The sequence below is a fragment of the Rattus norvegicus genome, chromosome 13 (genome assembly GCF_021556685.1).
Source record: "Rattus norvegicus strain SHRSP/BbbUtx chromosome 13, alternate assembly SHRSP_T2T, whole genome shotgun sequence".
Lineage (NCBI taxonomy): Eukaryota > Metazoa > Chordata > Mammalia > Rodentia > Muridae > Rattus > Rattus norvegicus.
In genome coordinates, this window is record NC_141546.1 from 102,922,042 (window position 1) to 102,935,236 (window position 13,195).

Consider the following 13,195-nt stretch of genomic DNA (forward strand, 5'->3'; position numbering starts at 1 on the left):
GTGTTTCAAGTTAAGCAATCGTTAGAGTGTGTGTGTGTGTGTGTGTGTGTGTGTGTGTGTGTGTGTGTGTGTGTGTGTGAAGAAAATGTTCATTTACAATTCTAAGTTCAGAAGCATTTTTTATACTGTATACCAGGAGCACTGGCATTCTAAAGGTAATTTACGCTCGGAGCATAACGCTATAACGCAGAGCAAAGCTTAGTTGATTAGAAGGAAAGCCACGTTGTATCAACTGACGTTTATGGAATCTGTATGATTTACAGCTGTAGGCAATATGGTCACCCTTCCAGGCCTTTTGAAAATATTATTATAGTCCACCAGATACACTATTCTTAACTGAGCAGATATATTTGTTTTTAAACATAAAGTTGCTTGTATTTAAACTAGTTCTCTAAAACCTATTCCAAACATTCAGGTATGTTGTGACGGGCTTCTGTATGACCCTCAGCCTGGATACAGCTGCTGTGAGGAGAAATACATCGCACTCCTTCCTAATTCCACTGGAGTTTGCTGTGGAGGGCGACAGCGGGAGGCACAGCCAGACCACCAGTGCTGCTCCGGCCATTACATTAGAATCCTTCCAGGTGAGCGTCATCTCCCACAGTGCTCAAGAGCTGAGGAGCTGAAACCGTGAGCCTGTGTCCCATGCCAGCAAACCCTTTCAAGAACTTTTCCATCAAAACCTGAACCACAGAGGGACAGCCAGGGGTGTGCTTTAACGGTCGTTTCTCCAGCCATGGTGGGAGGAGCTAAGAGAATGGCTTATTAGAACTTCCAATATCTACTGAAGACAGGAATGTCTATGGAGATCTTATTTCATGTGGCTCGATTCATTCACATTTCATCATCAAATCTGTGAAGGATGTGATGCGTCCCCTTCCATGTCAACTTGGCTGGACTTGAAATCACTTAGGAGACACACCTTAGATAAGGGAGTGTGTTTCCAAGGAGCTTTGATGATAAGGGAACCCCATGCCCCAACCCCGACCCCTGCTGGATGTGGGCAGCACCATTCCACACACTGTAGTCCTAAACAGAATAGAAGAGAAAACAGAAGGAAGCAGCTGGGTTTCCTCTCTCTGCTTCATAGCTACAGAGCCAAGTGACCTCATGCCCTTGTATCAGGCCTTCCCCACCACAAGCTAGAGCATCCTCAAGTGTCACCCCTCCTAACTCATACCTTGCCACCACAGCAATTAGCAAAGCTATAAGCAGCTAATCCACTGCCCTAGCTGTGAAACTTTCCTCCACTCCCACCATTTCTCTTCTGAGAACCACGTGCCTCGTTCCTAAGTGGACAGTAGCTGCAGGTTCCATTTATGTGAGCGCCCCAAACCCCACTGTCAGCTAAGTAAGCCGGACAGTGTTTTCCAAATTTCAACGACATGAAGGAGTGCCTAGCAAATGTCTCAGGAAATGAGGACAGTGGTGGCCGCAGTTTATAAAATGAAAGATGTCAGATAGGCCTTGTGTTTAAAGGTTTTCCCCTGACTTAGCTGCAGTTTAAAGCAGCTAACGAACTGGGTTTAGAAGAAATCCATGATGCACCACAATACGGGTATGACCTGAAGGTTCAAGGTAGGCATGCTGCTGTGTTCTGTGAACATCCCTCTTCCGGTGCTACTGGAGGGAGCTTCCACCCCAATGATAACAGCACCAGCTATAGCAGAAACAAAACAGGAGGCAGCGGGGATGAACGTCACAGGGACACACGTCCTTTGGACGAGGCAGGAGGTGGCAGAGAAGCAAGCGGTGCTGATTAAAACATTCGTGCTACCTTTTCAACAAAGCAAAGCACAAGCCTGGTTGCTGGAGTGGCCTGGCTTACGCAGCCTTCCATTAGTCATGAGTTAGAATTTATTTACTTATTGGCAAGTGTGTGTGTGCACATGTATGCATAAGTGTGCCTATGTGTGTGCATGTGCATGCATGCGCCTGTGCATGTGCACATGTTGCAAGTGTATGTGCATGCATGTGTGTGCATGTGCATGTGTGTGCATGTGTGTGTGCTTGTGCATGCATGTGTGTGCATGTGCACATGTGTGCAAGTGTATATGCATGCATGTGTGTACATGTGCACGTGTGTGCATATGTATGTGCATGTGCATGCATGTGTGTGTGCATGTGCATGCATGTGTGTGCATGTGCATGCATTGTGTGTGCATGTGCACATGTGTGCGTGTGTGTGTGCATGTGTGTGCTGTATGCATGCAAGCATGTGCAGAGCCCAATATTCAGGCCTATTATTCCACTAAGGCTGGGTCCAGCTGGTGGCTAGAAAGCTGGCAGACATTCCCTGCTTTTGAAGTTCTTCACTTTTGCACGGCAAACATTGTTACCCACTGAGCTATCCTGCCTCCTGCCTTTTCCCAGTCTCATGTGGGTCAGAAACCAGTTTGCTTGGATGACATTATGGTACTGTCACTTTGCATCCGGCAGGTTTGATATGAGTATAAGGGGAGCAAGAGAGTATTTGCTACGTGTGGCTGACAGGAAAGGGAGGGATGTGACTTTTAGTGGCTCCTTGGTTTTAGACTACGGCCCCCAAATCTTCGTGCCTCCTGTTCCTATTGTGTTCTCTATCTACTTGATTAATGTCCTTTTAAAGGATTACTCTAGACCAAATCACTGTTACTGACACTGGAAAAGCCGCTGTAGTTATAGATATGTTTCCTGTCACCTCAGTTTACTCCTGGTGTCTTTCTCTGTTTAAAGATCTGCTTGTTTGTTTGTTTAAGTATGTGTGTTAATTTCTGTTGCTATGAGTCTGATCTCTGAGAACAGGAGTTACAGAGTCAGGTGTCGAGAGTCACCTGAGATGGCTACTGGGAGTCAAACCCAGGTCCTCTAGAAAAACAGCAAGCTCCCTTGACCACTGGGCCCACAGCACTGACATTTTCTTAATGACAAGAACACAAACTTGGAAGAGAGAGAATGATTTTTTCAGACATCGTAAGGGAGCTGAGTGCTCTGAGATACACAGCCCAGCATGAGCTTTGTGCAGAATGTGTGGTTGGTTGGGGCATTAACGTTCAAATGTTCAATGCATCCCATGAGTGTAACCACCAAAACAAATGACGAGAAGAATCCTCTGACCCTGGTGGGGGTTGTTTTTTTGTTTTTGATTTTTTGTTTTCTTTGTTTGTTTTTGTTTTGTTTTTGTTTTTTGCAAAGCACGGGATCTAACATGGAAAGTATTAAGATAAACACTCCAAGTTAATTCATGACGGTGAACGTTCACTCTGTCTTTGCTTCTCCCTCTGACTCACAGAGGACACAAATAAAAATCTATATAGCAATGTTATTGTCTCTGATTCTCCAGCAAGAATACATTCATAATTGAATAAATCGCAACAATGTTTCATAGAAGGACATATGTTGCTGGTAGTGTAAAGACTTTGTGGAGGAGTGTTGCCTGGTGTATTAAATGCTGTTTCACAGTTGTTAGCAACTGATCAAATAAAGCTCATTGTCTCCCAGTGTCCACAGCTGGGGGCTCTCAGCTATGATTCCTCTCTTTTCTTCCTGCAAATAACTGCTTTAAAACTTAGAGGAATGAGACAGCCGCCTCCCGGTGTCTCCTCTTAGCTCTCTCCATGCTGGCAGAGCCTGGGTAGAGCCTCGGAGTCTCGAGAACCACTAAATAGAATACAAATAGCTTATATGAATGTATGTTAGAGTTTTCTTTCAAAGTCACTTTGAAATTTTTAATACTATCATTTGCAACAAACTATTTAAGCCCTGAAAATACCTCTGGCCCACAAAATTAATGGTAAATACCGGCTCCCATTTAGCCATTTAGCACAGCATCTAACACACACTCTGCCTGCCTGTGCCTCTTCTAGCTCAAGAGTACAGGGATAAGGACACAATCCACTTTTATCTTATTCAAAATAAAACTTAATGTTTGCTCCAACAAATTAAATAGATGGAAACGTTATGGGTGTGTCACTGCTATTAGGTAAGCCTCCTGATAACCAGCTGTGCCCGCGTACGTCTCCATGTCATATGTGTACATGTTCTGTGGACATGCACATGTGTGTACTCTAGAGATTAAAGGTAGAAGTCGGTGTCAGCCTCAATCACACTTTACTTAAAACATTTTTAGCTTAGTGTGTATGTGTGTTCATGAAAGTAAGAGGCAGGTGGCGAGAGAAAGGACTAGAAACTCACCAAAGCATGGGGAAGCCAGGGGACAACTTTTGAGTGTCCGTTCTCACCTCTCTTCGTGCTGAGGCAGGATCTCTTCCTTTTCTGTCACCACATGCATACTCCAGGAATGGTGGCCCATAACCTTCTGGCCAAGTCTCTCCCATCTCCTCTCTCCACTCCCCTCTTCCCATGTTTCTTTAGGAGTCCTGGGATCAGGGATGAGTACCACCACATCCTGCTTTTTACCTTGGTTTCAGAGGGAGGTTAAATGCTCTCACTCGCAGCCAGCTCCCCTAGCTTGCACCTTCTTCGGGACAGTATTTCTCGCTGAACCTGGAGCTAACCATTCAACTAGACTGGCTGGCCACCAAGCTCCAGGGACCTTCCTGACTCTGCTTCATCCGCTCTGCAACTAACGGCACAGACCGCAGATTGATTGATTTGCTGCCACCGCCGTCCCTATTGTTGTTTATGTGGATGCTTGGTAGATCCTCATATTTTACTGACGAACCTCTTTCATCAGCCCTTAACAACTGATTTTTAAAGAAGTAGTTTAAGTTTCTACACCATCAAAATATGTCTGGATAACATACCTGTCAAAATTATATGTGTTTCTGTGCACATGTATTACACACGCATGCCTACGTATGGTTCGCACATAGCATACATACTGAGTCACAGCATTTTAATATCTGCTAAACTGTTGAGCCCACATCCTTTGAAGCACTTGTTTACCACATGCTACATTATCCCATCTTGTCAAGATTTAAAAAACAACAACAAAAAAATCCAAAAAACGTGAAGAAGCCCTTCTCAGAGAGAATTGGGCTTTGCTTCCATTGCTAATCTGTATGTATCTAAATGAAGGGATGCTTTTCTGACCTGGGTCCTCAGCCCATGGTCTTTGTTAACTAGTTTAAGGCCGTTTACATCAAGAAAGAAATGTACTGACCCCAAACTGTCTTGCATCTTGCTGTAATTAAAATCCAATCAGTAGTGTTCATGCTTATGACTGAAATGCATGCAGGCGTCGTGATATTCATAGAGGAGTTGACATATTGGTTAATAATATTACTCCCTTTCTCTTCTCAAGATTCCACTGCTCCATAGCAACTCTTTAGGAAGAGCAGCCGAGGAGACTACTCACTCCTTCGCCCCACTTTTTTTATAAATATGCTAATGACCCCAGAGAAGTGTTAATGTGGGTCATTCTTTGATAAGAATAACAATTAACTTTTAGGCTGCATGCTACCATTTAGAGAGGAAACATCTTCAAGCCTGGCCTGAAAGACTCATTTTTCGAGGTTAATGAGAAGGTCACTGATCCTTGTATCTTGTGTCTAATAGCCCTTTTTTGGAGGGGAAAGAGAGTTTCATTTCTCATTCATATAATACACATCCCTTCTTTTTTTTTTTTCATTTTCTTAAACCTTTTCTATAGGCAGTAAATGAATTCGGAGAACTATGACTAATATAATTAACACGATCCAGGAGAGGCTTCCTACAAAAGTTTGTCTTTCCCCAATATAGATATCAGCAGTACATTTCCTCTAAGCTCATAACTAGGTTAGGAAATGCCCCAGAACCATGTGACACTTTAGGTTTGCCACTAAGGGGTACCATATTCTCTGGCAAAAAAAGAGAGAGACAGAGACAGAGACAGAGACATAGACAGAGACAGCACTTTAGACAAATGGTGATTAGATTTCAGACTAAAAAGAAGATTCTTCTATCCAGAGGAAGTAAAGGGGGGAGAGATAAATAGATGGCAGATAAATGATAGACAGATGATAGATAGATAGGTAGATATATAGATAGATAGATAGATAGATACATACATACATACATACATACATATAGATACATAGATACATGATGGATGGATGATGGATGGATGGATGGATGGATGGTTGGATGGATGGATGGATTGACAGATGAATGGACAGATGGATGGGCAGACAGACAAGAGGTACAGGATGGGTGGGTAAATGGACTATAGGAAGACGATGACTACATATAAAGATGTATTACTATTGCAGTAAGCTCATCCCACCACCATTGTCTGCTGCTGACACTGCAGCAGTCACCTCTGCTCTCTTTGCCGTATGGGCTCTAAGGTCCTCTAAGGTCCTCATATAATTGAGTACACCATATTTGAGCACACCGTATTTGTCTTTCTGTCGTTAGCTTCTTTCACTTAGCACATTTTCAAGGCTCACCCACATTGTACCTTGCGTCAGGATTTCATTCTTTTCTAAGTCTGAATTCCACTCACCACATTTTGTTATGCATTTATTCACCAAAGGACACTTGGCTTCTTTCCACTTAAACCACAGCAAGTCGGCACCCTTGCTAACATCCTGAGTGTGTGTGTGTGTGTGTGTGTGTGTGTGTGTGTGTGTGTGTCTGCCCTCTTCAGGAATAGCTATTATAATTTAGCTGTGACATGGTGTCTTTGACTTGCATTCCCCTAGTGATTCATACTATTAAGCGTCTTTCCACGTGACTCATAGGCTATCTGTATCTTTTCTATTCGTGAACATTTCTTTTTTTTTAATTTTTTTTTTATTAACTTGAGTATTTCTTATATACATTTCGAGTGTTATTCCCTTTCCCGGTTTCCGGGCAAACATCCCCCTCCCCCCTCTCCTTCCTTATGGGTGTTCCCCTCCCAACCCTCCCCCCATTGCCGCCCTCCCCCCACCAGTCTAGTTCACTGGGGGTTCAGTCTTAGCAGGACCCAGGGCTTCCCCTTCCACTGGTGCTCTTACTAGGATATTCATTGCTACCTATGGGGTCAGAGTCCAGAGTCAGTCCATGTATAGTCTTTAGGTAGTGGCTTAGTCCCTGGAAGCTCTGGTTGCTTGACATTGTTGTACATATGGGGTCTCGAGCACCTTCAAGCTCTTCCAGTTCTTTCTCTGATTCCTTCAACGGGGGACCTATTCTCAGTTCAGTGGTTTGCTGCTGGCATTCGCCTCTGTATTTGCTGTATTCTGGCTGTGTCTCTCAGGAGCGATCTACATCCGGCTCCTGTCGGTCTGCACTTCTTTGCTTCATCCATCTTGTCTAATTGGGTGGCTGTATATGTATGGGCCACATGTGGGGCAGGTTCTGAATGGGTGTTCCTTCAGTCTCTGTTTTAATCTTTGCCTCTCCGTTCCCTGCCAAGGGTATTCTTTTTCCTCATTTAAAGAAGGAGTGAAGCATTCACATTTTGATCATCCGTCTTGAGTTTCGTTTGTTCTAGGGATCTAGGGTAATTCAAGCATTTGGGCTAATAGCCACTTATCAATGAGTGCATACCATGTATGTCTTTCTGTGATTGGGTTAGCTCACTCAGGATGATATTTTCCAGTTCCAACCATTTGCCTACGAATTTCATAAACTCGTTGTTTTTGATAGCTGAGTAATATTCCATTGTGTAGATGTACCACATTTTCTGTATCCATTCCTCTGTTGAAGGGCATCTGGGTTCTTTCCAGCTTCTGGCTATTATAAATAAGGCTGCAATGAACATAGTGGAGCACGTGTCTTTTTTATATGTTGGGGCATCTTTTGGGTATATGCCCAAGAGAGGTATAGCTGGATCCTCAGGCAGTTCAATGTATTCGTGAACATTTCTATGTATGAGTTCTTCATATATATTTTTCATACCTGTCCTCGCTTTGTTATTGTCTCCAAATGCTCACATGTGAAGTTTGGCCCTCAGTGTGTTGCTCCTTTCAGGGGAGGGACCTATTGGGAAGACATGGGGTCATTCAGGACGCTGTGTTAAAGGGACTTTGTTCCATTCCTGAGAGCTTTGTTGGGAGTGTACTGGTCCTGACGTTCTCCAGCGTCTGGCCATGTGCCTGCCATTCCCTTCACTCACATACCCTTGCTATGAAGTTGTTAGTAACGAGACCCTCACCAGAGCCAAGGACATGTTTGTGCCATGTTCTCAAACTCCAGAAATAATGGACTAAACAGGCCTTTAAAATCATACCTCTGGCATTTTGTTACATAGCAAAATGAAATGGAGAAAGCACTCTCCCATTGTTTCATGATTTCCAGTGTCTTCCTTGTGACTCCATTGTCTTCTTTGATGCCCAAAGATTTGAAATTTTGACAGATACAAAGTCATCTACTTTGATTGCTGTAAGTTTCACGTTATATCTGAAATGAATCATGTTTAAAAAAAAAAACAACAACAACCAAAAAAAAAACCAAAAAACAAAAAACAAAAAACATTGCAGTCCAGCACCATGAAGTTGTCCATGGGCATTTTCTGCTAAGATTTTTGATTTTTCATTTTATTTTGTGATTTTCAATACATTTGGAGCTCATTTTTGTGGCTTAGGATAAAGTAAGAATTTGACTTGATTCTTTTACACGTGAATGCTTCTTTTTCTCAACACTAATTGTTCCAGTAGAAATGTTCCTCTCCCCCATCGAGTGGTCTTAGCACCTTTGTTAAAGACTGCTTGACCACACGGGTGAATCTGCTGCTAAACTTTCTTCCTTTCAGGCGTGCACAGTTCTTTGTACCAACTCCACATGGATTTACTGCAACAGCTTCAAAGTAGAGTTTGAAGGCAGAAAGTAGAAGACTTCTGACTTGGTTCTTAGCAAGATCATTTTAGCTACTTGAGATTCCTTGACAATCATGTGAGTTTTAGAATGTCCCATTTCTGAAAGAAGCATCAGGATTTTGACAGACCACGTTGGCTCTGCAGGCCACCTAGGCTAGCGTGGGCATCTTAACGGCGGTTTCCAACCCATGACTGTAGGACTCTCTGACCCTCTCTCTTTTTTTTTTTTTTTAACTTGAGTATTTCTTATATACATTTCGAGTGTTATTCCCTTTCCCGGTTTCCGGGCAAACATCCCCCTCCCCCCTCTCCTTCCTTATGGGTGTTCCCCTCCCCATCCTCCCCCCATTGCCACCCTCCCCACAACAATCACGTTCACTGGGGGTTCAGTCTTAGCAGGACCCAGGGCTTCCCTTTACACTGGTGATCTTACTAGGATATTCAATGCTACCTATTAGGTCAGAGTCCAGGGTCAGTCCATGTATAGTCTTTAGGTAGTGGCTTAGTCCCTGGAAGCTCTGGTTGCTTGGCATTGTTGTTCATATGGGGTCTCAAGCCCCTTCAAGCTCTTCCAGTTCTTTCTCTGATTCCTTCAACGGGGGTCCTGTTCTCAGTTCAGTGGTTTGCTGCTGGCATTCGCCTCTGTATTTGCTATATTCTGGCTGTGTCTCTCAGGAGAGATCTACATCTGGCTCCTGTCGGCCTGCACTTCTTTGCTTCATCTATCTTGTCTAATTGGGTGGCTGTATATGTATGGGCCACATGTGGGGCAGGCTCTGAATGGGTGTTCCTTCTGTCTCTGTTTTAATCTTTGACTCTCTATTCCCTGCCAAGGGTTTCTTGTTCCCCTTTTAAAGAAGGAGTGAAGCATTCACATTTTGACCATCCGTCTTGAGTTTCATGTGTTCTAGGCATCTAGGGAAATTCAAGCATTTGGGCTAATAGCCACTTATCAATGACCTCTCTCTTTCCACCTCAATTTCTTGCAGCAGCATCCTGTAGCTCTCAGTCTATGTGCATCCTCAGTTGAGCTCATTCTGAAGTATTTTATATTTTTGATGCTGTGCTGACCACTTTCTTTTCGTATTGTTTGTTCCTTTGGTGTAGAGGCCTACTGGATTATTTGTGTACATTTTATTTATTGAAACATCGATGAGTTCATTGAGTTGTTCTGGTGTTTAGTTTTCTTTAGTAAATGTGGGGTGTTTTTTCCTCCCTTTAAGGTTATGTTGTCTGAGAACATGCATGTTTTTGCCTCTTCCATTGTGTTTCAGACATCTGTTGCCTCTATGTCTATGTGATTGCTTTGGTTCCCAGTCAGTGCTTCAGTGAGCGGAGGTGGAGGCCACCATCTTTGCCTCCTTCTGATCTGAGAAGACCTTCCAGTCTGTTCATGGAGAGAGGGCTGTTAGTCTGAGGGTTCTTCATACTCACCCTACTAGGATGAGGCAGTTTCCGTGTAGTCCTTCCTCGTTGAGGACAGTGAGGGAGGAAAGTTTTCTTCTGCACATTTTCTACATAGGCTGAGAACAAGTCCCCACCTTTCCCTTACTCTGTGGTTAGGATAATGTTGTCTTACACTTACTGATTTTGATCTGCTAACTTTTAAAGGAAAGTTTGTTGATGAGGCTTGAGAGATGACCCAGCGGTTAAGAGTCCATATTATTCTTACAGCGGACCCAAGTTCAGTTCCCAGCACCCATGTCAGCAACCTACAATTACCTGAAACCCCAGCTTTGGCAGGAGGAGAGGGGGATCTGACACCATCTTCTGGTCTCCACAGACACCTATGCTAACGTGCAAATACATCACAAAAAACACACACATGATTTTAAACTGTGTTTAATTTTTTTATGCTGGAGTGTGTGTGTGTGTGTGTGTGTGTGTGTGTGTGTGTGTGTGTGTGTGTGTGTGTACCATATGCTTTCGTGGAAGTCAGAGGACAGTCTCTAGGAACAGTCTCTCTCCTTCTACTCTGGGACCTCAATATTGAGCGCAGGTCCCAGGGCTTGCTCTGCAATGAACACTATCATTCCCTGAACCATGTCGTCTTGCCGACTCATTTTCTTTTCTCAGAGTAAATCCTACTTGGTCATGAGGTGCTGCTCTTGTAATGTGACTTTAAATTTAGTTCTATGATAGTTTTCTTTTGTAGGCTTTTTTTTTTGTCTCCAAAATCAGTATTCCTGAGGGATAGGCATCAACTGCCCTATCTTATTCTAAGTGTCGTCTGGTTTATTATCAGGGTACTGTAGCACTCACAGATAAGTCAGGACTTATCTCCCATTCTGTAGTTTCTCTGGAAGATTACATTGTTTGTTTTTTTTTGTTTTGGTTTTTTTGTTGTTTTGTTTTTTTAAGGACACCAAGAAGTCACCAATTTGACTAGAGCTTTCATTGTGGGGAGTAAATTACATACTCTTGCTACGAATTACAGAGTCTCTTCAGATTTTCTGTATCTTCCCATTCAGTCTTGGAAAGGTTATGTATATTTCTAGCAGCTTGTTGCTAACACCTGGTAGCATAGCCTTTTAAGGGATGAGTTTGGGCAGAAAAGACCTAGTGGATAGCTGCTAGGAATTCTTGACTTATTCGATACCCTTTGTGTCTCTGGCCAGGGGCAGGTACTGCCCCATGGTTTTCCTACCAATTCATCTTGCTTCCTCTGTAACTACACTGTAGGTCTCGTGGGAAAACGAGCTAATTAACAGAGAACAAGGACATCCAAGACCTTGAGCTCCCTCAATCCTCATTGAACTTGGCCCTTTCCTTATTAAAGCCTGGTGACTTAATGCTTATATTATACAACCTCTGGGCTATGTTTTAAAGTCATCCAACTACTTAGCCTGGCCCCTGTGCTCATGGGCCTTGCAAATGTTCTCAAGGAACACAGTGCAGGGAAGGAACCGTGCCTAAGAAGGGCTAACACAGGAAATGGGAGAAGCTGTTGGAGGCCCCTTCACTATAAAGAGAAGAGACAAGCAGAGGAGGAGGAAATCAAGATTCAAGGAGCATACAGGAAAGCACCTGTCCTGGGAAGTAGAGAGGGTTGAAGTATATACTCTAGATCCACCCAATACTGCTAGCCACTTCTGAGATAACGTCAAGACAAGCAGCTTTATAAGGTCTCTCTCTAAGGCCCCTCCATTCAGAAAAGTAAACTATCCTAAAACACCGTAAGGCCAGAAGCGACAAACTTGATGTGGTTTGAATAGGAATGGCCTCTCTAGACTCATGTGTTTGAATGGCACTATTAGGAGGTATGGCCTTGTTGGAGTGGGTGTACCTTTGTTGGAGGAAGTGAGTCACTAGTGGGTGGGCTTTGAGGTCTCAGAAGCACAAATCAGGCCTAGTGACACACAATTCTTTTCTTGCCATCCGTAGACCCAGATGTAGAACTCTCTGCTTCCTGACCAGCAGCAAGTCTGCCTGCGTGCCAAGTTGAGAATGGATTAAACCTCTGAATGATAGGGCAGTCTCAATTAAATTTTTCCATTGTAAGAGTCACTGTATACGTGGTGTCTCCTCACAGCCATAAAATCCAACTAACACTTGCTATCTGGAATTCTTAAATTTTTGTTCTTGAGACACCAAACCAAGGACTAATTTATTCTTGCATCTAAATTTTTTTTTAAATATTAACTTTATTCTCAGAATCTCACTTGCTGACATTGTGCAGTGTAAGAGCTCTAGGGAAATTTATTATCTCTCATAACTCTGCAAATTATGAATGTGCTTAGCTAAATACAATATTTTACTTCCACTCACTTAATTATCTTCGCATTCTAAGCATTTTGTTTGGTTAAGTAAATACATCCTTATTAAGAAACAATCTTCTCAGTGGGGAAAAAAAAACTTCAAGACATTGTCCTCAGCAAGGACTTCACTTAGGAAGGAATGACAGCTGATAAGTGAGATTGCAAGAAAGGAACAAGTTTTTATGCAACAAAGGAAGCAGTTAAGGAACAACAGTGAGCAAAGTAGGAGAGATCATCTCCAGCTGTTGATCTGACAGAATTAATATCTAGAATAAACAAAGAACTCAGAAAGTAACAATCCAAGAGCATAAGAAATGAGTTGATGAAATGAGCGGAGGAGTCACAATAAAATAAAACTCGGCAGCTTTCAACAAATCTGAAAAGGAAATTTCAACCTCCCTAGGTCCCAGAGAAATGCTAATTAAAATGACACTGAGATTCTATCCCTCCCATTAGAAAACGAATAGCAACAAATGCTGGTGAGGATGTGGGCAAAGGGAGCCATCCTGCAGCACTGGTGGAAACGTAAGACAAAAGTCACAACGGAAGTCAGTAAGGAGGTTCCTCCAAACACGTGACCCACCTGTGCCATTTGGGTATTTATCCAGACGGCTTCAAGATGTCACCTCACAAAGACATTTGCCCATGGTGCTTACTAAAGCCCTATTCTCAGGAGCTTAGGCACAGAACCAACCTGGGCTTCCAGGAACA

General features: G+C 43.1%; 1 protein-coding gene across 1 annotated transcript in view; it reads left to right on the forward strand.

Annotated features, from left to right (window-relative positions):
- The window catches only part of Ush2a (usherin), a 666,484-nt gene that overhangs the window by 492,026 nt on the left and 161,263 nt on the right, over window positions 1-13,195 (forward strand). The window contains exon 48 of the mRNA NM_001302219.1: window positions 416-584. Within this exon, the coding sequence (NP_001289148.1) occupies window positions 416-584 (169 nt within the window). The remainder of the gene's footprint in view (window positions 1-415; window positions 585-13,195) is intronic.